The 22,484-nt window shown below is 41.0% G+C and overlaps 1 protein-coding gene across 2 annotated transcripts in view; it reads right to left on the bottom strand.

Annotated features, from left to right (window-relative positions):
* The window catches only part of fhod3b (formin homology 2 domain containing 3b), a 98,704-nt gene that overhangs the window by 18,102 nt on the left and 58,118 nt on the right, over positions 1-22,484 (bottom strand). The window contains exons 5-11 of one of the 2 annotated variants that reach the window (XM_034697358.1): positions 20,193-20,298; positions 6,269-6,363; positions 5,281-5,392; positions 4,454-4,548; positions 3,682-3,825; positions 2,937-3,184; positions 71-133 (exon numbers count right to left, since the gene is read on the bottom strand). In XM_034697358.1, coding sequence (XP_034553249.1) covers positions 71-133; positions 2,937-3,184; positions 3,682-3,825; positions 4,454-4,548; positions 5,281-5,392; positions 6,269-6,363; positions 20,193-20,298 — 863 coding nt within the window. The remainder of the gene's footprint in view (positions 1-70; positions 134-2,936; positions 3,185-3,681; positions 3,826-4,453; positions 4,549-5,280; positions 5,393-6,268; positions 6,364-20,192; positions 20,299-22,484) is intronic. The other variant, XM_034697359.1, reaches the window with a different exon arrangement.

A 22,484-nucleotide genomic window follows, 5' to 3' on the forward strand; every position in this document is an offset into this window, starting at 1 on the left:
CAAAACATACACAGACAATCATATCCTTGCATATTCTTGTGCACTTAACCTGTTAACTCCACAGCCTTACCTTTCTGCCCAGCAGGGCTTTCTTTCTGTGTTAGATGGAGGCAAGTTGTTTATATCAGTCATACTGAAGACAGATGAGAAGGAAAAAAGAGAGGAAGAACGACAGTCAGACACGCCAGAGATAAATTAGTCACACAAACAACAAAGGGAGACAACAGCTAAAGAAAGGAGGGGAGGCTGCAAGACCACAACACAACAGATCTGACAGACAACATCTTTTCTTTGTTTCCCTGAGTCATTGAGCTATTTAGAGGGTTATAAAACTCTACACACTAATAAATAACTGTTTTAGTAGCCTTCATTTTTTATTCCATTAAGAACAGCAAATCATGCTTATAATGCAACAAGGACACACATAATAATCTATGCAAGAATGCAAACCATCAAGAGACTCTGACAGGGACTCATGCTGATCTTTTGAATTCTTTAATGCTGCAAAATAATTTACTGACTTGTCTTACATTCAGCGTGGTGCAGCGCCACAACTAAAGACAGATGAGGCTTAAATGTTCTACAAAGTAATTCTTTCCAGCAATCGAGAAAAGGAAGTCACAATGAGTTTCCTTTTTGCTGATACAGTATATCTTTGGAGATGAGGCATGTGACATAAATCACATCTAATGGGACACAAGCGCAGCTTTTCTGGTCACTGTGATTGCAGAAACATATTTCAAGTATGAAGGCCACAGCATGTGAAACGCAAGTTACCTTATGGGTCACATTTTTTGAAGAGTTAACTTAGAAAATTAGGTTTATCATATCCTACAGGTGTTTTTGCTGCGTGTACAGTGAGGTACATGGAGACACACACACCAGTGAGGGTGGGAACGGTGTACTTCCACATTTTGAGGCGCAATGGTAACACACAAACGTCTAAATCTGTTGTTTCTGTTCTGAATCTATAATACGTAGCCCATCTCTCTCTCTCTCAAGAGACATCTGACGAGTGAAGAAAGGGGAGGGAACAGGGGTTCAAGTGTGGAAGACTGATACTGTGAGTGTGCAGAGCAACAGAAAAGGCTGGGGAGAAACGCACCAAGGACTAAAGGTCCTCTTTTTAGGTGCAGTGGACACAGGAGAAGAGGTCCTGCTCTTGACGCTCAGATATTTTCTCTGCCCCTCAGGGTCACTGGCTTTAGGGAGGATGCTGGTCATACACATTACGTTCATACACATGTTAGGACTGTCTGCTACAGCTGGAGCCACACTAGGATGACAAAATACAAGAGAGGAGGAGTCCAAAGGGAATCAGGAAATACTTAGAAGAGATGATGTATGAGGAAAACTGGGAAGCTGAATCACGCAGATGGGAAACTAGCTGGCCTAAAATACCTGTGAGCGCCCTGTCTACCGGACTCTGTGACTGGATGACTTTCATTATCTGCTTCTTCCTCGTCCTCCTCATCCTCCTCCTCCTCCTCCTCCTCCTCCTCTTCCTCCTCTTCTTCCTCTTCCTCTTCCCTGATATAGGGGGAGGGTTGGAGGAAGGAAAGGGAGGATGTAGGCAGGCAAGAGGGGAAGAAAAATCAGAGATGAAAACACTCACAGCAGAAGAGACAATGCACAAAAAACAACAACAACATGCTTGTCAATAACAACATTAGAAGAGGTATTAATGTAGAGGAGACACAATCACTGACAGATGTATGAGGAGGTTAGCACACACTTTCTCCACAATGTTATAAATGTAAGAAATGGATATGCACAAGCAACAGTTACAACGTTTAAAGTATGAGTACTTAATAAAAACAAAATAACCAACAATAAAACATCGTCCAATGATCACAATTTGGGTTGAAAGATTGTATTGATAAACAGAAGTCTTGTGTGTTTGAACATACAGTCTGGACTGCATCGTCATTCTCCAGTCTGTGACCAGTGGGCCATTTGGATCCCTCTCAGTTGTCTGGGTTTCATTAACAATATGAAAAATGGTGATCTTCAAAGGAGGCTTGAATTTCCTGTGTTGGACCTGAAGCAGCTAGGCAGCTAACACATGACATGCTGGACTGAATTTAGGTACACCTTAAGACCTGAGTGCTACCACGCATATTAGTGCGACCTGACAGAAGCTTTGAATTATAACAGAGGATTGAGTTATGAACCAGGAACTACAAGAAAAGGTGTTGATTCCAAAGACCAAAGCTCAGTTCAAGAAATACTCAGTAAGTAAGAAAAGGAGGCCTTGTGTTGGCCTGCATAAAAAAGTGTAATAAAGCATCATTAAAAAACTGCCTGACTACACAATTGAGTGTTTGTATAGTGTTGAGGCCAGGCTTCTGTATAATCAAACTAAATAGCAATTTGCTGCTTGCCTGGATCACCAGTTGTGGTTGCTGTGAGTTTGTTTGGTCATAAAGCTTTTGTCACATTTAAAACAGATGGCTCTGTTGAGTTTGAGTGCATTGCACTCTCACCAATGGAAGCTTAAGAGCGAGCGCAGATAGCTCATATCATGTGTTTACAGAAGCTTCCTATTTCCATCAATGGCAGAAGAATGTCTCTGACGCTGGAGAAATTAATCTAAATGTCACTTTCCAGCATCGCTCTCCTCCTTGCTTTTCTCTAAATTACTATATAATTAAATTTTCCTTTTTGGCTCTGGCCAAAATACACAAATCTGTCCAAGAGTGAAACCTAATACAAGACTGCAGTCAAGTTGTTTCCTGTGAATCAGAGTAATACTCCACAGACCCAAGGATCAGTTCTGAATCCCTTTTTACTTGCAGCTATCTCCCAGGGTTCAAAATACACAGGATGAAAACAATAACCAAATTCAATCTCAAATTAAAGTAAGGATTAACTTGCTTTCATCCCTTTGAATGTCTTCCATTTTTCTATTTCTCTGTGACCTCCACTCGTCTCACCTTTCACTGATGTCTTCAACGCGTTGGCCACCAAAAGGCAGGAAGCTGCTGGCAGGAGTGTGAGGGGTGCTGGGTGAAGCGGGGGCAGAAGCGTGGCCTCTGCTGTTCTGAAGCGAATGTCTCCGGCTGCGTCTTCTCTCCAGGCCACGCCTCTCATTTGTGCCACCGACACTGGCCCGGCGGCGATCCTTGCGGCCGCTTGGAGGCAACTGTGTTTCATCGTCACCGTCTTCATGCCGGAGAGTCACCTGGATCAAAAACATCACAGAGGAACTGAGTAAATAAGCTGTATTATTATTGTTATTATCCAACTTATGAGACACACATCACATTGAGGGGTGAGTAGTGCCAAGAACCTCACGATACAATACGCATCACGGTACTTGGGTCACAATACGATAGTATCATGATATCACAATATTGTGATATATTGCGATATTCTACACAGTAAACTAAGAAAAAATAGAGATGGTGTATATGTAAATCAGACAATATTACTCAAAATTGAAAGGACAAATTAAGTCAAAACTATTTGATTGAAAACAACTTTTCAAACTTTATTGTTTTTGAAATACTGAAGTTGTATTTTAGTTCCAACTCCGCCAAAATGTGGATTTTTATTATTACAAAAATATGGATATTAAGGGTTGAAATATCAATATCATATTGGAGGTCAAAGTATCGCGATATATTGCTGTAATCTAATCACATTGAGGGTGCTTTGTTACGTGATAAGCTCCCTGACCTCATATATGTTGAACTGTTCCACAAGGTCCAAGTCAGTGCCCTTCCTGCTCAGGTGTCTCTGGGCCATGACCTCGATGCCCTGCTCCTCCAGACTGTCCACCATATCGTAGTAGGAGTCCTGGTCCGGGAGGCCTGCCAGAGTCTGTACAAAAACAACAACATGATAAGAGCTCTAAACAAGCCTTGCAACAATTTCAATTAACTCTCTAAAGATGGAAATACTTTTGAAGCCAATTTTTAAACTTGGCTTTAAAAAGTAATTTGCAGAAGGATCTGATACCTGCATGAACTTAAATCACTTTGATTTGTTGCTCTTGATTGTCTTTTTTCTAAAAACTAGTGTTATTACACTAAATTGCATTATGAAACACAGAGAAGGTGCATAGTGTTCATTATACTCTACAATCAATAAGTTGTTTTTAGATGTCTTTGCTGCTGCTGCTCTAAACTACTCCTGTGACCCTTCCCCTTCATTAAGCAGAGCATAAGAGGTGATAATTGGTCAGATTGTACTGGAGTCCTTCAGAAAGCTGAACTTCCTTTACATTTAGATCCGAGTGTCACAAACGCAATCACAATTTACAGATCCAATTAGCACCTAATTCAATCAAGCTTCTGAATCTGATGAGCTGAAAGCATTTGCACCTAACAGACTCTTCTTACTCTACAGATAAAGGTAGATTCAATCTTCACAGAGTCCTAAAAAGGGGATTGAAAGACAGAGAGGCAGCAAGGAAACAGAAAAGTAAGTAAGAGACATGTTCACTTACCTTATTGATGAGTGTCATTGCATACACCAGCAGCTCTGTGTCCACTCCATCCTTCTCATCCAGGATCTCTGTGATGTGTGACCACTGTTTCGTGTCTGCAGCATAAAAAGTTCCACATGTGGTACAGTAAATAAAAAGACAGACTGTAGAACAAGGGATTATTTAGTTCCAACTATCAGTTTCATCCTAAAGCATAAAAAGCAGCAGTCTACCTGCGTGCAGGATTCAAACAAAACTGTTATGTCATCTCACAGCTTGGGTAAGCAAAATGCAGTCATAGCAGTATTCCTTTAGGAAACCGGAGAGGAAAAAGAAAGCAGGGCAACTTGAACTCAACTAAGAATAAGGCAGCCTCGTGTCTCAGCCACATGGGTCAATTCCATCTTCTTCTCATCAGGAGACTGGGGGTGGATCAGGTTTAGTCTTCTTATGTAACAGCAGAGGTGACGGAGTAGACACAGCAGATGCAGAGAGGTACACGCCGCACGCTGATGCTGAGCCTGTTTTACAATGCGGTACTATGCGGAGCATTTTGAGCTGCAAGAAACTAAACCCTGCTGCACACTGGAGTTACACTCTCTCTACGAGCCTCATTGCATAGAAAGCCAGGGAGCTCCTCAAGACATCTGATCAGACTACTGTGTAACAGGAGACAGACTCTGTGGATGGCTTGATAAGTGGAAATGAAGATCATCTAAGCAGATTTTTACATCCAAATATCCCTTCAACTATATGTGCTGTAGTAAATACATTTTTACAAACATATGAATTTTCTAAATACTTTTTTAGGAGTGCCTTTTTGCTGTCTGGTTAGCTCGGACACTTACCTTGTTTTGCATCAACAATGTTCACAGCCTTTATGAGCAGGGCAGCGTTAGACTCAGTGTACTCCACAAACACCAGCAGCAGCTTCAGAGCGGTCTTCACCACCAGACGGAACTACAGAGAAGAAATAAAGTTCACACAGATGTCAGCACCAGCCCCTTACAACCACACATTAAAAGTCTGTTTTATTTTTAATGTTGATTATTTGTTGATGATGGCAGAGTATGGAAAGCTCTTGAACTTGCAAGTATCAAATGGTTTTATAACGTCGTATAATAGCTTTTCCTGTCTGAAACGTCTTGAGAGCTTTGATAAGAGCTGTGTGACGTCGAGGCAAAATTTAGACATGGAACAGCTGATGGGAACAAACTGTTCTGTGCTCAAACAGCAGGGACAAAAGGTAAACATGGTTATGATTGGAATACACTTAAATCAAGTTTTAAAAAAGCGTTAAATAGTGAAGTTTACAGTTACATTTCCAAATCGAAAAAACTTTGTGAAACGTGAGAAAATAATTAGACAGGGGAGGAATAGGCCTCATGTCGAGGCCCATTTGCTTGAGAGTGAAATAAACATCATGTCAGCCGTGATCAAACCATCAGAGTTCAGACTTCTGAGCAGCTGCCACATGATGCTAAATTTAAATGTTGAAGATGGAAATGTGCCATAAAAAAATGCAGGAAGACAAGCTTTTGATTAAAAGAGAACAAGGTGGGTGCCAAATATTATTTTAACATTTATAGAGGAAGGCATACAATTAATTAGAGAGAACAAAATACCAAGGGGAAAGAGGAGAAGAGAGTTTCCTTGTGCTGCACATGACCAAATGTGACCACTAGAGGGCCAAAGTGTCCACAGTGCTGTTGTGTTTACACTGCAGTGAGGTTTGGCCTCTCAGAGTGTGTGATTATTTCTCGTCTGTCACAGCTCAAGTGGAGTTGATGAGTCAACTTTATATCTTCTTCTTTATGTCTGTATATATTTTTTTACCTTAGATCCCACCAGAGTGTAGAGCCACTGGACTGTTTCATTGTGAGATATGAGGCCATTCATCCCGTCCACATACAGCATTATCTGACCGAGAGCTGGAGAGAGAGATAAAGACAGAAATGGGCTCTGGTTAATTATACGTCTTATTTGTTTTCCTCTTCTTTTGCCTTAAAATAGGTGATGATGACTTTGCCTATTTTTACATGGTATGTGAAAGTTGATTGAAGGTTTTCATTTAAATCAGGCTTTAGTAAATGCCATCATTAGGGTGACACTCTTTGGCAGAAATACCAGTGTACCTGATTGAGCCATACTCAGCAAACCATGCACAGTATATCCCTTAAAACAAACTTTGCATATGTGTGTGACCATAAATGCTGATATTTTTAGAGGATCATCCTCTGGTGTTTGCATTTGCATGAATAGACAACCACTTCTTGTCAGTTACTGAGAATGAAAAGGGTTATAGTTATTTCCAACCAATCACAGCTTAAATTTCCCACAGACTGGAGCTGCAGAGGACATCAGCTTTTTAAAAATGACAATTTTTAGGCAAACACGTAATAGGAAAAACAGCACTCTCGCACTCATCTCTCAAGTCAGCGGACACAATTGGAGGGAAAATATTTGAGCGGGGTGCCTCACTGGATGCTGACATGACTTCCATCTGTAACAGGATACATAAATAAGAACATAATAAGAGCCAAGGGATCTCAGTGGGGGGCAGTCAATGTGAAGGGCTTCTGTTAAAGAAAGAGAAGGGGGCAGGGAAATGAACACTGCTGGACATGAGTTGGAACACACAAAAGCTCCCTTTAAAATGTAGTCTCTTTTTTTTCTTCTTTTCAAAGAGCATCTCAGTGGCTGTCCACACAACAGGGGTTACTGCATTCACATTAAGATGACAGCAGCAGCATGAGCTCAGCTTGAACCCTCTGAAACTTGAGGTGATACATTAGCTGACACGAGGGGAAAAAGGGGCTGAAGTATAAACAAGTGAACACATCGAAAGTGGAAAATTTTTCAGAGCCTGTTTGACGATTTCTTGGCAGAAGCTGGAGTTTTGGGGGGGTTATACCTAAGAGGATTTTCTGAAAAAGTCATTAAATTCCTCAGTCGTTTTCAAACATGACAAAATGTGGTGGACTTGTATTGATGGAGAGAAAAGATATACGGCACGGTGGGGAATTTATTTTATGGGCTCCAAAAGCTGAACCCTCAGGTGTTTTATATTGTAAGAAATGTGTAAAGAAATAACAAATAAACAAGTAAAGTTCAATCTTTGAGTAAGAACAAGAAATAATGAAAAGTAATGAAGCAGAGAGTAAAGTAAAACAACAGTCCGATCTGTTTTTTAAAGTTTCTCTTGACGTTTTATGATGAGAGGCTGCAGTCTCTGTCATATATTTCTCCTCCCCTTTTCTCTGGAGGAGCATGAAAACCATGAATATGCTGTAGATAAGCCAAAATTCCCAGGTGCAGCTGCTGTGTGTGCATGCTGTGTGAGTGTATGCGTGCATGTGTGTGCGCATGCTGCTGCAGTTCATCTTTTATCAATCAGGGTTAATTACTCACAACATGTCAGGCCCGAGCATTCCTAACAGTCCTCTCCTGCTGGGCGCTCAGGGCCGCGTGTCACAGCAGTCAGAGGAGCGGACAATACAGCAAATCAAAGCCGACCACATCAGAGTGTGTTTATGAAAACATGATTAACCCCCTCAGTCAGCGCGGGCCAGAGTGTCACCCTCTCCTGTGACTCCCCCACTCTGTATGGGACTGCTGTTGACAGATGAGTGACAGCAGTAATGACATGACGTACAGCTGGTCTGCAGAGTCCCAACAGAATCCCTAAGGTATAATCCTTTGAAAACATATCAAAGTAGTGTGTAAGAATCCACTAAAATAACTCTTCACACTAATTCTTTTTACACTTCGACTCTTTTTGGATGAGTAATGAGTTGCACGCTTGTTTTCAAATTGGTAGCCGATGTTTGACCCACAATCTTTTATCTCTTGTGTGCACCTGTGTACAGTATCTCCTCTCATGAGGTTTTCAGGAATGTCCACTGAAAACACTGGTGAAAAAAGATAGGTAACCTTAATGAGGCTTTTAAAAGTGTCGTTACAAACCTGAATGTTCAGCTGCTGACAGATCAGACGTCCCTGATGGTTCCCGAAAGTCAACCACAAAATGAGCAGACTTTGAGATCATCCTGACATGTTATCATAAGACATTATATAAGGAAAGCATCCACAGGTCATGGGGGGCTTTTTTTTTTTCTTCAATATGTTGCCAAGTAAAATAACATTGGAATAAATGTCTGTATCATGTGTGGATTTAATTTAGTGAGCAGTTATGACGGATACGATATGATATTCAAACACTTATGAACCACGCCAGAAACCACACAGTCAATACTTTTACTCTCAGATTCATTAAAAATGCTGCTTCATGGAATTATTCAATGCCAGCTGCCATTTATGTACAATTTAACTGAGTAGCAGAAACCACATGGACTGCAGTTACCCTGAGAAGAGTGAGGTGAAACGATGCTGTAACTGTGTTTGAAAAACAAAATGAGCTTCTATTATGGGAGAGTGAGTCTGGTCAGATAATCTTAGAAGGAAACGTCGAATCACTCTTAAAGCAATCACCTTTGTGAGCTTCAAATGGGTTTCCACACACTTGTGATTAAATTAGTCGTGACACTGCCCCGGAAAATGGAAAGAAATCAGTGTGCTGCACTTCAGGCTTTAAAAGTATGATCAAATCATTGCACTGCAGTGTATTTCCTACCTTTGTGCACAATTGAGACTGTGGGTCCATAACCTGGGATTTGTTTAGAAACTCCACAACAGACAGTCATCAATAACTCAAGACGAGAGTTAATAAGAAGAGCATGTGAGAACTGAGTCTGTCACTGATCTGGGGCCAAAAATGTGGGCCTCCATTCGAGTAATCATGAGCAGCTCTTCGGTACCTCACACAAAGTGTAACAATAACACTGCTGAGTCCCTTTGCATGTATGTCACGTAATGAGTTGCTGGCAGACAATGAGCTTCCTTCAAAGCACAGTGATTAGAATTTAAATGTAAGCCATTGTGGGGAGTGATAGCCGAGGAAGAAACTAAAAAGAGACTTGGAAGTGTTCAATGAGCAGCCTGGCGTCTGTTCAGCCCCTCTCACACTCCATTTCTTTCAATACTTCAGTAATGTTCTTGGCTGAAGTGTAGATTGAAGATTTGAAGCTGCAGTGTAGAAAAGATAGACCCTGTTCCTGTGTCTGGACCAGAACTCTGAGAAGTGAAACCTTAAGGTCTGATGGAAGTGTTTCCTCGGGGCCTCTCCCTCACATAAACCGCAGCAATTATCTTCCACAGCCCCAGGAATGTTCAGGAAGGGCAGCTCCCTGACCACGACTGAGGTGAGAAGCACTGAGATCTGGGTGGCAGTACCAATACATGCCGGCAGACTTAAAAATAAGAAGAAGACAACTTCATCTATCAGGATGCAAAAAATCAACTCAACAGCTTCCACCTCTACAAAGCTGTTGGCTCCCCCTCCTCTCACCACTCTGCCCCTTTGGTTTCATTTAACATTTTGGAATTTATCAAAAGTGGGTCAGCCAAACTGTCTGTCAGCGTACAACATTTATTTTACCAGGACTTTGGGACCAGGGCCAAATCTCCATCCCTCACAGTGCAACTTAGTGCCTCTTATCTTATTATGGTCTACATTAGCTGGGAGCTGCACTCAGGTCTGAAGTGTGCCTCCCTGTACCCACGTGAGCTGGATGTGTTTTACTGCAAAGTCTAGGAAAAGCTTTTTATGTAGATTCCTGTTCGGCTATGTCACTATAATTAAAGTCAACTGTTTAAATTTCAAAAGTGTGTGAGCGCCCGTACTGCATTCTGGGAATATGAGGCCAAATATACTTATAACTGTTTCCCACATATTCTCTATTGGCAGCCACTTTTCATGGTGAGTCATCAGAGAATCATTTCATCAGACTTTTACTTGTTACCTTTGAAACCAGCTTGATTGACATTTTAACAGCAACATTAAAAAGGCATCCATGTTAAGACTGCTCTTTAAAGTTAAAAGAATCATGGAGGTATAAAGTTATTTTTCCCAACTCAGGGTAACTTAATGGGATGTAATATCATGTTGATATGTAAAGGTATGGAAAACATAACAGCTTCATTAATTAAGCACACAACATTTGGATAAAATTGTGTTTCATTACAAAACAGGCTCCCTTTTTTATTCTTTTTCCTGTTTTTCAAGTGTTTTTCTATTTTATTTTTTTGTAAGTTATATTATTGGCTTTTTCACTTTTTCTTAGTGGAAATGAGTGGAATCTCCAGATAGTGTAGGTCTTTAAGTTAAGTTTTCAGAGTTTTATGAGAGCCATGACAGTGGCAGGGTAAATCGCAGGCCTTAGTGTTAAATACTTGATCCTGATTGGTTAAAACCAAGTGGCAACCTCCGGTCTTAAAATATGAAGCCCATGTAGAAGCGCTAAAAACTGCAATTCATGGAGCGACCGCTTGAAGCTGGCTGCAGAAACACCGGAAACCACATACACACCAATTTAAAAAAAAAAGATCTTTGCAGCATTAATAAACATGTTTACAGCCTGGTTCAAAAAACAGTGTAGATCTGAGTAGCTAATTTCTCTAACAGCACACACTGTGAGGGGGGTGGATTTTTTTTATAACTGTATTTTCAAAAATATTAAACAAATGAATTTTGTCCAAATAAGGACATGCCTGACTTGATTGACAGGCGGGCCCCGTGTAGCTGTTAGCGAAAAGGCTAATGGCCCGCCTCTTTACCTTACACTAGCTCGGACGAAGTTAGGTCGAGTTCAGCATTTCCAATATGGCAACCGCTGACGATCAGCTTCAAAACAGCGCTTCAGAAACAGATGGGTGACGTTACAGATACTACATCCGTTTTTTATACAGTCTATGGTTGAAACCCAATGGTAATGACAATGGTTAATAACTCTCAACAGCAAAAGTGAGGCATAAATAAGACAACCTGATCACACACACGCACACACGTCATATAATTCAATCCACCTAGAGGAGTCTGGCATAGATGTGAGAGCAGCCTGAAGAGTTACTGGACCCCAACCAACTCTGATAGGAAAGTGGAGCAACATCCTGTCCAGCAATCCAAGCAACTGGTGAGAGCATCCCTAAGTTGCCGGCCCCTACGAATAACTTAAACTATAAGAAGTAGTGATAATAGCAACAATGTTCAATGCACAACCAAAATTGTGCCATTTGTCTCATTTATGTTTTTAAAGGTGTGTCAATGTCAAAGTGCTGAGAAGAAGGAGAGCTAAATGAGGACCGAAATGTCAACAGAAAGACTCCTGCAGAAGTCCTATTCACTGTGTCTAACCTAACCTTCTATGGACCTTTAAACCTTCAGTTTAAAGTAATTTACAAAAAATAACCAGGCTAATCTTTTGACTTGACCACAAATTGAAATGTTCAGTAAATGTTAATTACTGGAAACATTACTGACCGTGGAATTGGAGGGACCATTTTTGTAGCTGTGTAAATAAATCCTTGTTAAATCAATGAAAAATCTCTGTGTCAATATTTGAGTCATCTTGTTTCAGACTGTCACACAAACACGTACTGACATTTATCATTACTGCAGTCTGTCTGCTGCAAAAAGACAGTTTCTCAATCAAGCCCTTTAAAAGAGCCTTTGCCATATGACCTGGAAAAGACTTGTTTCAAGGTAACTTTCCATTTGTAATTCAGCTAATCACCTAGCCCATTAGAGCCAGACAAACTGCCTATGCCAGACCAATTCAGCAAGCCTGCTGCCAGACTTACATTTAGCCCCATACAGTAAAACAACAGGGGGATGCTCCCATTTTCGCTTCTGAGATACGTCTGCCAGTATTTGACACAGTTTACTATGGGCCCAAGCCCAAATAAACTCCCTGCAGACAAACAAACAGACCTCATGGAACAATAGCATGAAGTGAGGTAGGGGGGGTCTCAAGTATTGGCTGATGAAGCTCTGAATGGGGCACTGCAGAGCTAATGACCTAAACAGTGCTGAGCAGAGCACAGTGAGCGGTGAAGATTAAGACACTCGAAAGAAAACAAAATATATATGACATGTTTTATCACCTATACTATTTTATTTCCCTTGAACAAAATGAGATTTTAGATTACAGGTTATGAATTAGATACCTTCTAGAAAATCAAGATTGTAGGACAAAGATCAACTGAGGAAAGCCCAACAGATGAGCGTTTCCCATCCCATCTGAGCAGGGAAGACTTGAGAAAAGCTGCTGCATGACATCCACCCACTTGTAAAGCGAACTGAAAGATGAGCTGCGGTAAATTCTTACTGCTCTTGAGAGAGTAGTGGTGCGATTCGCTCTGGGTCTGGCCCGCCATATGCTGAATTCAGTCCCGCAGAACAGTCAGCTCAGCTTTTAAAACCCGCTCCAATACTCAGGATTTCAGTCCATCAACCCGCAAGCTGCACAACTGCAAAAGATTTATTTTTTCTCCAAATCATAGTTTATGTATCTTAGACAGCAAGGTCAGGGATGACAACATGAGAGCTTGAGAAATGAACCAAATCAAACAATCTTATAATATAATTGGCTTGTATACTGAACTCAGCTACAGTTAAACAGAGCTGCAGAGCAGGGTAGTAATTCTGCTGCCAGTGGATTTTCAAAGCCTGAAAACTTCAACAGATGACAGGAGAAGAAAAAGGAGAGCAAAATTTAGGTCAGCCAGGTGGGGTTGAATTGGGTTCAGATGCAAGCGGTGTACTCTCGTGAGGGGGACCAGAAAGGGTCTGAGGGGGTCTGCACAGTCTGACATGGAGAGAGGACAGGGTGGGATGTATCCGGTGAGAACAAGGCCAGAACATGACAACCCCTATTGTTTTTTTAACCAGTCAGAGGTTGGCTGGACATTTATTTTGACTTCAAACTTTCCATAGCTAACCTGTGGGTAAAGAATGCAAAAATGACAGGTAGAGTCACCGTATGAAACAGGTCATGGAGCCTAGAGTTGTGTATGTTTTAGTGCAGGAACAAGTATGTCAGTTACTTTGAAAGCTGGGAATTTAATTTAATACAGGGAGGCCAAGCTGCAGGCAACGACAAAACGTTGCCAGCAGAGTAAAGAGAGTTGAGCTGAAACCATGTGTAGCGCTCATTTCCTAAATTTCCTGCGACCAAATGAAGTCATTTCTGTCATCCTGGAAAAGTGTCTCAGACCTCAAATTGCACATGAAAATATTATTGGCTTTTCCAAAATATAACTGGCTTTAACGAGGACCAAACCTCGTAAGCAATGAATGTAATTTTTGGCATTTTTCAGAGGGATGTTGGTTTATGGTTTAGGAGTTAACTAGCACTTTAGTAATGAAGGAAGCAAAACAAAAACAAACCAGTCCCTCTGTCGAGTCAACTTTAGATTAGAACCTGCAGTTTTTAACTGAAGTGTGAATGAATAATGTACAGAAAAAGTGTCAATGTGTATGTGTGTGTGTGTGTGTGTGTGTGTGTGTGCGTGTGGAAATGACTGAGTGTTTTTCAGATTAAAGATCTTTGCACACAGGGCAAAGATCTGACACCAGCTCTCAGACTTGCACTGGGTCGGGTGAAAAACATGCAGGTGTTCCCATGGGATCTCATTACAAACCAGAAGTTCAAGTTTCTATTGCTACGACGAGGGCATTCCTCGAGATCTCCTTCACACTCCAAACACAGCGCTTGTCCACATGTGTGTCAGCAGTTCCTGTGTTTTCCCTCTCAGATTTCCTTCATCCTGGAGGATTAACCTGCACATTTGTTCAACTTCTCCAATGTATCATTCTTTCTTGATTACACAAACAAGGACATGTTCACTGCTGCAATGAGTAGCACATGCATTGATACATTAGCACAAAGCCTCTTGACCCCGCCTCAGACAGAATGGAAATGTTTACCCAGACGATGGGCCGCAGTAAAGGTTTCCCCTCACTCCAGAACTGACGACCTATAACACAGCCAGACAACACAATACGCACTGTTTCCAACAAGAGCTTCCAACAAGGCTGTTAACCCAACTATGTCTGGGTTTTCACTTAATGCTCGGCTAAAACAGCCAGAGCAGCAAGAGGAGGGTTCAGTCACGCTCTGTTAAATGCTTACAGAGCCAGGGTCAGAGTATTACACCAAAACAATGATCCTGATTTTAATCTAAGGGAAATAAAAGATCAGTCTAGCATGTTATGGAATAAAGGAAAAATAGTGACATAAGATGATTGCAAAGCTAGTGTTCCATTCATAAATATTGTAGACTCTTGACTCTTGTATCTACCACAGAGGCTACATGGATGTGCCACTGCAAGTTCTGCCAGGCTGATCACCCACGTATAAGAAGTGACAGAGAGACTAACAGCATCGTCAACAAAAGGGCCTTGTATTTCAGATGCAGACAAAAGTTACAGTGGTGGTACTGGGGAGGGGCCAACAGGGGCCAGTGCCCCTGTAAAACTGAACCTGGACCCCCCTGTGCCCCCCCCTCCACACCAAACAAATATCATACAATAAAAAAAGCTTAAAGCGCCAAGGGACTCGTGTTGAGTGTAAACAGCCAAACAGCTGCTGTCAGTCTGCATTTTGATATAGTACACAGTAGTATATATGTCTAGTATATAGGGATGCACTGATGTTTTGCCAGTTTGTTCCCAGATGGTCCTCGCCCTTCTCAGTCTCTTTTCCCTCTGTGTCCCTCTGACAACACCCTTGGCCCCAGCCTGGCCCCCCCCAGTAAAATTGGTCTAGAACCGCCACTGAAAAGTTACTGCTGTGTACGACACTAAAACTTAGTCCTGTATTGAGACCAGTTCTCCAGCACCCAGATAGTTTAAAAGGCAATGAAACACTTGACTAAAGCACATCTCCCTTTCAGGCCCTCAGAGCAGCCCCCTCCCCTGGAGACCAGGAAGTCAAGGTGCTTTAACTTATAGGATTATAACTACCGTGGCATTGAAAACAGAGGATCCCCAAAAGGTAGCAGGAGACCGAAAAACAGAGAGAGAGAGATAAAAAGATCGAAAGAAAGAGGAAGAATGGATGCGATAAAAGCATGAAGTGAAATATAGGCATGACTTATTTGATACAGTAATACTTCTGGACCGTTTACAGCACGACTCCCATTTCTGTGCTAGCTATAAATTCACAAGTATAACTTACAGCATGTAAGCCTGTGCATATACAATAAAATACAGCATGTGGTGAGATATGGCCTTCTGGGAATAATAATTTATGTTCATTTTAAGAATATGTTTTCCAAAATATGAATCCAAAACTCAAAAGGTGAAATAAGGGGAGTTTCTCTAAATTCCTATAGATCAAAAACATCAGCTTCACTTTCAATTTGATTCCACCGGGGCTTAGTGATGGCAAGTGTTTTGTAAACAACAGCATGCGGGCACCAGCATGGCATGGCCTTTAAAAAGTGCAAACAGAGAAAGTGTTGCTAAAAACAAAGCTTATGTCGAGGAATGTCAACAGTGAGCATTTCAAAGTGGAGAGTAATTGCTTCAAGTCGACTGTAATTGGTTTGTCTTTAATCTGCCGCTCACTGCTGCTCCCATTTTACAGTTAGCAATTAAACACAGTTGTTACTTTTGTTAGTTCTGTAAATACAAGGGGAAGGATAGTCCAGGAAAAACCATGTCATTTGTTCTCCCAGCTCGTCTCTCTGTTTTGCTCATGATAATAAGCACCGATGGGATCTTTTTCTAACCACGGTGAAAAGGTTTGAGTTTGGTGCAGCAACTTGTTTGACCTTTTGCACAAGCTGCTTTTATTTAGCTGTGGCTGTGCCTCCAACCATGGCAGAATGCTTCAAAAACCCATGATTTTTTTTCTTCCATTTCGAATAATAGACAGAAAGTACTGTAATACAGCATAGATCACAAGTAGAGTATGATGAGAGTGGACAGAAACACACACCCTATAGTGTTTAGCATACTCGCATCTCAGCAAATGAGCTGATTCCCCATCTAACTCAAATGTTCTAATACGTGCTATATATGTTTTATTATAAGCTTAGTAAGGCCGTATGTAGCTCTAAAGATAGCTACAAAAATAAGTGAAAAAGCCTTCACAAGTTCACACTATGTGCCATAATAAAGACAGTTAATCAGCATCAGTAAAGATGAACAATGTTCACAAGTACATTCTCAGAAGACATTTCAACATTGACTCAAAATATTTAATGCCATTTTTATTCCAGACTTTTGACCAGCAGCATACAGATCTCAATGTGAGATGCTTATTCCAGCAAGATGAGATACCTCTAATTATTAGTAGCCATGTAGCTAGCCTGTTAATGTTCAACAGGGTGATCAAAGTTAAGTGTGTTAGCATGCTAAGTTAGGTTAATGGGCCCATAGTCGTAAACCAAAGTTTTAGGTCACCAGTCATTTTGACCTAATGATTGTGAAAGATAAAAGGTCAGCAGACCAAAGTTTCAGTAATGATGCCGCTGTAACAATAGCTGTAACAATAGCTGTAGAGATAATTCAATAGAAAACAAAGCTGTTAACCTTGTCATGACACTGAATGCAATCCTTCAAGTAGGTTTTTAGACACTGAAAAAAAAAATGAGTTGAAAGTTCTGATTTGCTCGTTGAGCTAGAGCAAACTTCAGGTGACCACCGACAACACGAGGGCTGTTTTTGAAACTGCCTGATATACTAGCAGTGCGTACTGATTTGGTCAAATTCAGTATGTAGTATGTGAACAAGAGCCAAATCTGCAGTATGCCCGTACTCATCGGATATCGTACTGATTCGGGAAAATTTCTCACTATGCAGTGGACCAGTCTCCCTTGTGTACTGTTTCCCACAATGCACAACGCTAACATTCTGCTTTTTATTTTATCAGTATATGACGGGAGCACTATGTTTTAAGGTGCTGTGAAAAAAATGTAATTCAATATAAACCACTTCTTAACTTTTTAAATCATAAGTGGATGCTTAAGAAGCAGTTTCACGATCAGCTTGGCCGTTGTTTACTTCCGCTTTCCAAAACCGGAAATCCAGCGACGCCTGACCCCGCATCCTGCTAAATAGATCCAGCAAAACAGCCACACAACGTACTGCACACTACATTTGTAGGTAGAATGTAGCAGGTGGTTTTGAAAACAGCCTAGGTGTCATCTTCTGGAGTCATGAATATCTATGCTTCATTTCATGGCAATTGCTGAAATAGCTGTTTTGATATTTCAGTCCAGCCTTTCTTTACCTTACAACCATTACAACTCTGTGAGGCCCATGAATTTTGAAAAAAGTCTCACCTACATAAAAATGGAGCATGAAATCCTCACTCAGCTTTTCACTTCATCAACCAAAGTGTTAAGATTGAACACTTTTTTAGAAGGACTTTCCTGTTCTGTGTTGAGTGTAACACCACTTCAATGTTCATCTTAGTTGTGAAACTAACATCATGTAAGTGCTTATTTCAAACTCAAGAATGAAAATCCCTAATGATCCCTCCATTACCTTTTTGGCTCCTGTGTGTTTGCAGCACCTCAGCAGGCTGAGAGTGAGGCCTACAGGAGTACCAGATGGCACAGGCACCTCTGAAATTAGTGACCTCACAGCCTTTCTCACTGATGGGGTGATAAAGGCATACAAGCTTTCCCCTGGGCCAACAGAGCACGCCTCCAAGGAGCTAAACCCAGGCCTGGAAGCCCTCCGAGCCAGGTGTGAGGGGCCCATAGTGGGGCCCTGACCCCAGCCAGGCAAACCCACAAAATCCACACATCACTGAGGGAGCACTAACTGGCCACAGACACCTCCAGGGCTTTGAGAAGACGGATGAAAATATGAGGAAAACAAAAAAGTGAGATGGTGTAGATTTGTGGGTGAGCTCTACAATGACGGCTATGTTCCAGAGAGCTCCGACTGGGAACCTGTTTTTGTGAAAAAAGCATGCAGACTGGTGTGCATGTGTGCCTTTTTCAACTACAGAGGAACCATAAGATTGATTTTTATTCATGAAAGAGAGCAAGATTGTTTTGTCGGAGGCTTTTAATGCACACCAGACAGATGGGTTCAAGACCACATTCCTACTTTTTCTTTTTTTATCTCTATTACTGGCTTCAACTTGGAAGACAAAACAGCACAAACCCACATTAGAAGTGATCAATGTGTGATACTGAAGCAATTACCGTCGTGGGATCTCACTTTGTCTATCCTCCTTTATCTTTCTGCACGTGTGAACATTTCAGGCATTGAATTAACTCCATCCCCCGGGAATCCTTATGACATAGCTACTCTTGAAAGTCATCAACAGTAAAGCGTCTGGATCTGTGTACATTTCTGACATGTGCATCTGCACTCCAGCACATGCTCGACTTGCCTTCTCCAACACATGGCTCACGAGGGAGGGTGACCTGCTACACACCACATTTCCTCAGCTGGTCCAGAGAAAATTAGGTCAGGAGTTGAAACAGGTTAAAAGTGCTTGTGGGAGAGAGGTAGCTTGGCTTAGAATCGCATGGTGATGTAGAGGGGAAGCTGTAGAGAGAGCACGGGCGAGGCTGTAAATTAGCACAAAAGACCAAAGAGAGTTCCACAGAAATGTTGTGACAAAGATGTTTGAGAGGAATTCTCTGGGAGGTAAAGGAAAAAGTAAATCAAAATAAGTAAGGGGTAAAAAGATACAAGAAGTGGTGTAATTGTTAAAAGCACAGTGACACTAACAACTCTTACATGTGGTCAACTCTGAAGTTTCCAAAGCCTGTCGCTCTCTTCCTCTTGCCTTTTTGGGGCCGTTTACCTCATGTGATTTATCCCTCTGAGTCAGAGATCAGATGAAGCATCGAACATTAAAGACCGAAACCTGCGGAGGTAGTCCAGGCGGGGGTCACGTTCATGTTTATAACCCGGGGAGGGGGTGGTTGCTAACATCAGTACTGTTTGCCCCTGACATCCGCCCTTTGCTCTTTGATGTTTTTGTATTCAGTAAAAGAAAAGGTCAACAAATAGAAAGCTGGAAAGTGAGAGGCCAAGTAGTTAACAAACTCTAATTGAATAAACATGAGGGGGGTTAACTTCAGATGGGAATGTGGACCCAAATTATGAGGGTCAAGTACACTGTGACTCCTGTTAGCACGGGTTAATGAAGAAATAACAAAAGAGATTTGGATTGCACAGACGGAAATGTTTGTTCTACAACAAAAGTTAGATCCAAGTTTGTGTCAACACTGATATTATGTACTGCAAGTAAATAGGCAATAAAACAATAAAGCCATGACGTGTTGGCGCGGGTTAATTAACAGAAGTGCTGCAATTTTTAATAAAAGATGAGGAAATGCATGCGGAAAAATCCAAATCAGAGACAGAGAGAAAAAAAGAAGAGGGGGGGAATTAGTTTTATGATCTGCAATATCCTGCCAGAACTTTTATGGGCCACTTAAGCATGTGTGACCTGCCCCCTCACAGCAGGCTGTTAAATGGTAGTGACCTTGAATTGAGTGAACCCCATGGTCATGTAGTATCCCTGAACATGCTGCCCGGGACCCTTGCGGACCTCAACACAAACAGTGTGATCTTTCACTTCATCGACACGGGACGGATAAATCAAGCAGCTGCTCAACTTGGCCTGATTTCCACATTATCCTCAGCATACATTTGAGTTTGTTTATATGCTTTGAGTGTGTGAGTGTGAGGAGGTCATCAGGCAGATTCATCAATTAAACATGGTGTATGTAAACACATGTGGTTTTGGATAGGTTTATGGAAAGAGAAGTGTTACATGACTGATTAATAACATCCTCGATTAGCCCAAGTTGTAAATTAAGGTGTGAGGAAGTAAAGACCAGTGTGGTGTGAGGTTTTGCTGCTCTGTAGATGACGTACCCCTGAGGATGTAGTTCTGGTAGTTCTGGTCGGCTTCAGCTCCCACTTTTATCAAACACGTGAGACCTTCTGCCACAACAAACTCGTGCACCAGGTCCTTATCATCCTGAAGAGAGAAGGAGGAAGGGAGAAGTGTTCAAGAGACATAATACATCACACAGTAGACAGAGACAGAGAAAACATTGTTTTGATAACTATTTTATTCAAATAATTGATATTAATTTGATGGTTTGGTCTGGTCATAAACTACAAAACAGTTCACAACGGTTCATAAATCTTTAACTTTATGAAACTTGGTTGCAAATAATAAACTAGGAATGACAATATATAGAGATTCAACTATCTGGAATGTGTCGTTTAACGCCTCTGATTTTTTTTTTCACACAATCAAAAGAAATTTGAAGTGATGAAGAAAGAAGTCCAAAAAGAGCAGAAGCATTTAATGTTACTCATGAACACCTTAATGCTCAGACAAACAAAAGAGACGTCTTTGTATCCAGTGGACCAACAACGCACATGATTAAATTTTATGCAACCATATCATCAAACCTTTTAAACTGCTTAAACTTGAGCATTGTACACACCTTTTACATTATTATTATGGATTCAAAATAATAATAAGTAACTCAAGGCTGAAAATAATAAATAAAAATAAAATAAAATACAATAAAATAATAATAATAATAATGATAATGATAATGATAATGATGATAATAATAATAATAATAATAATAATAATAATAATAATAATAATAATAATAATAATAATGATAATAATAATAATAATAATAATAATAATAATAATAATAATAATAATAATAATGCATTTTACTTAGTACACACTTAACATTCAGAGCAAATCCCAAAGTGCTAAACATAACATATACTAATGCTATGTTTACATTGCCAGCAAATACTGTAGACCCTTATGTGATTTTTTGGTTCATGTGTGACTTAGACCTGATTTTTTCTGACAGCTTGAAGAGCACAAGCCATATGGAATCAGATGTTTTCAAATGAGTGGTGAAGGTGTGACACCTTCATATCTGAGTCCAAAATCAGACACAGGTTGTTTGTTTTGCAATGCAACCTTAGTCTGAATAGCCAAGTGGGAGTGCATGTGACTTTGTGTCACTCTTGAGAGACACTTGTCACACTGTTCACTGTGCTGGTAGGACGGTCCAGAGTCACTCACTCTTAATGAAAACAAACTTGGCAGATGGGGGAAGTCCCTCTTCCTCACTACTATCTGCTCATAGTACCTCCTTCCACTGCACATCACTTTCAGCAAATAAAACATAAACCACAATCACTTCAGAGGCCACCATGTTTACTGTTTTAAGTACAGTGCTGTGTGTGAAGGCTTTATTGTTCCCTATTGCTCATGCGGGCTGGTTCAGGACTGACCAGTTCACACGGGAATCTGATACAGGCCACATTTGAAGAGTAATGAGAACAGTCAATTCAGATCTGAGCAATAAATATGAATTTGGCATGAAGGCATCATCGTCTAATACACATATTTGTGATACTAATTGCCAGAAAACATGAATACAATTCTCTGATCAGCCTCTGTGAAACATCAAAATTCATACATCTATCATCTCTTGTCATAGTTTTAGTTTTTGCTACTATAAAGGTGAACAAGCTGATTTCAGCCTGTTCAGATGAACTCCTGCTGCTTTGGCCTTTCTACTTCACACTCCTTTGTCCTTGATGACAAAACCACCTGCATCTCTCCCACTGTCAATGACCGAGTCTTGTCAGCCTCATACATTCACACTTCACTTCTGCAGTGTAAGGAAAAATTACAGATAGCTAGCAGGCCAGGTGGGCGTTTTTTACAGCAAGAATTGTAAGTATTCCTGGTCCACATCCCTGCTAAGTCACTCATAGTATAAAAAGTGAAGCATATTCTGATCTATTCTGGGCCTGCATCAATGTCTGTAGCTCTCTTTTCCATCTAACTGTCGGTTAACCCTCCCCCTCTATGTCTGACTGCCCGCCAGGCCAGCCCAGCCCAGCCCAGTGTGTGAATTGTGACCAGACCTGAATGCTCCACAGCTGCCACGAAGGCAAACTCTCAGCAGCACAACTCTGCCTCATGAAAACAATGCTGCATCCAAGTGTGAGCATGCATGTGGGCAGTGACACACGTGTGCAAACTACATGAAGTTTTTGCATGTCAATGTGTGTTCTTGCATATTTAAAGCCTCTGAGCAAGACAGAGGATATTGCATATGTTTCCAAAAGCCACAGTTTAGGAAAATGGTTTTGAGTTCATGAAAAACT

The sequence above is a fragment of the Notolabrus celidotus genome, chromosome 12 (genome assembly GCF_009762535.1).
Source record: "Notolabrus celidotus isolate fNotCel1 chromosome 12, fNotCel1.pri, whole genome shotgun sequence".
In the NCBI taxonomy this organism is placed as follows: Eukaryota; Metazoa; Chordata; class Actinopteri; order Labriformes; family Labridae; genus Notolabrus; species Notolabrus celidotus.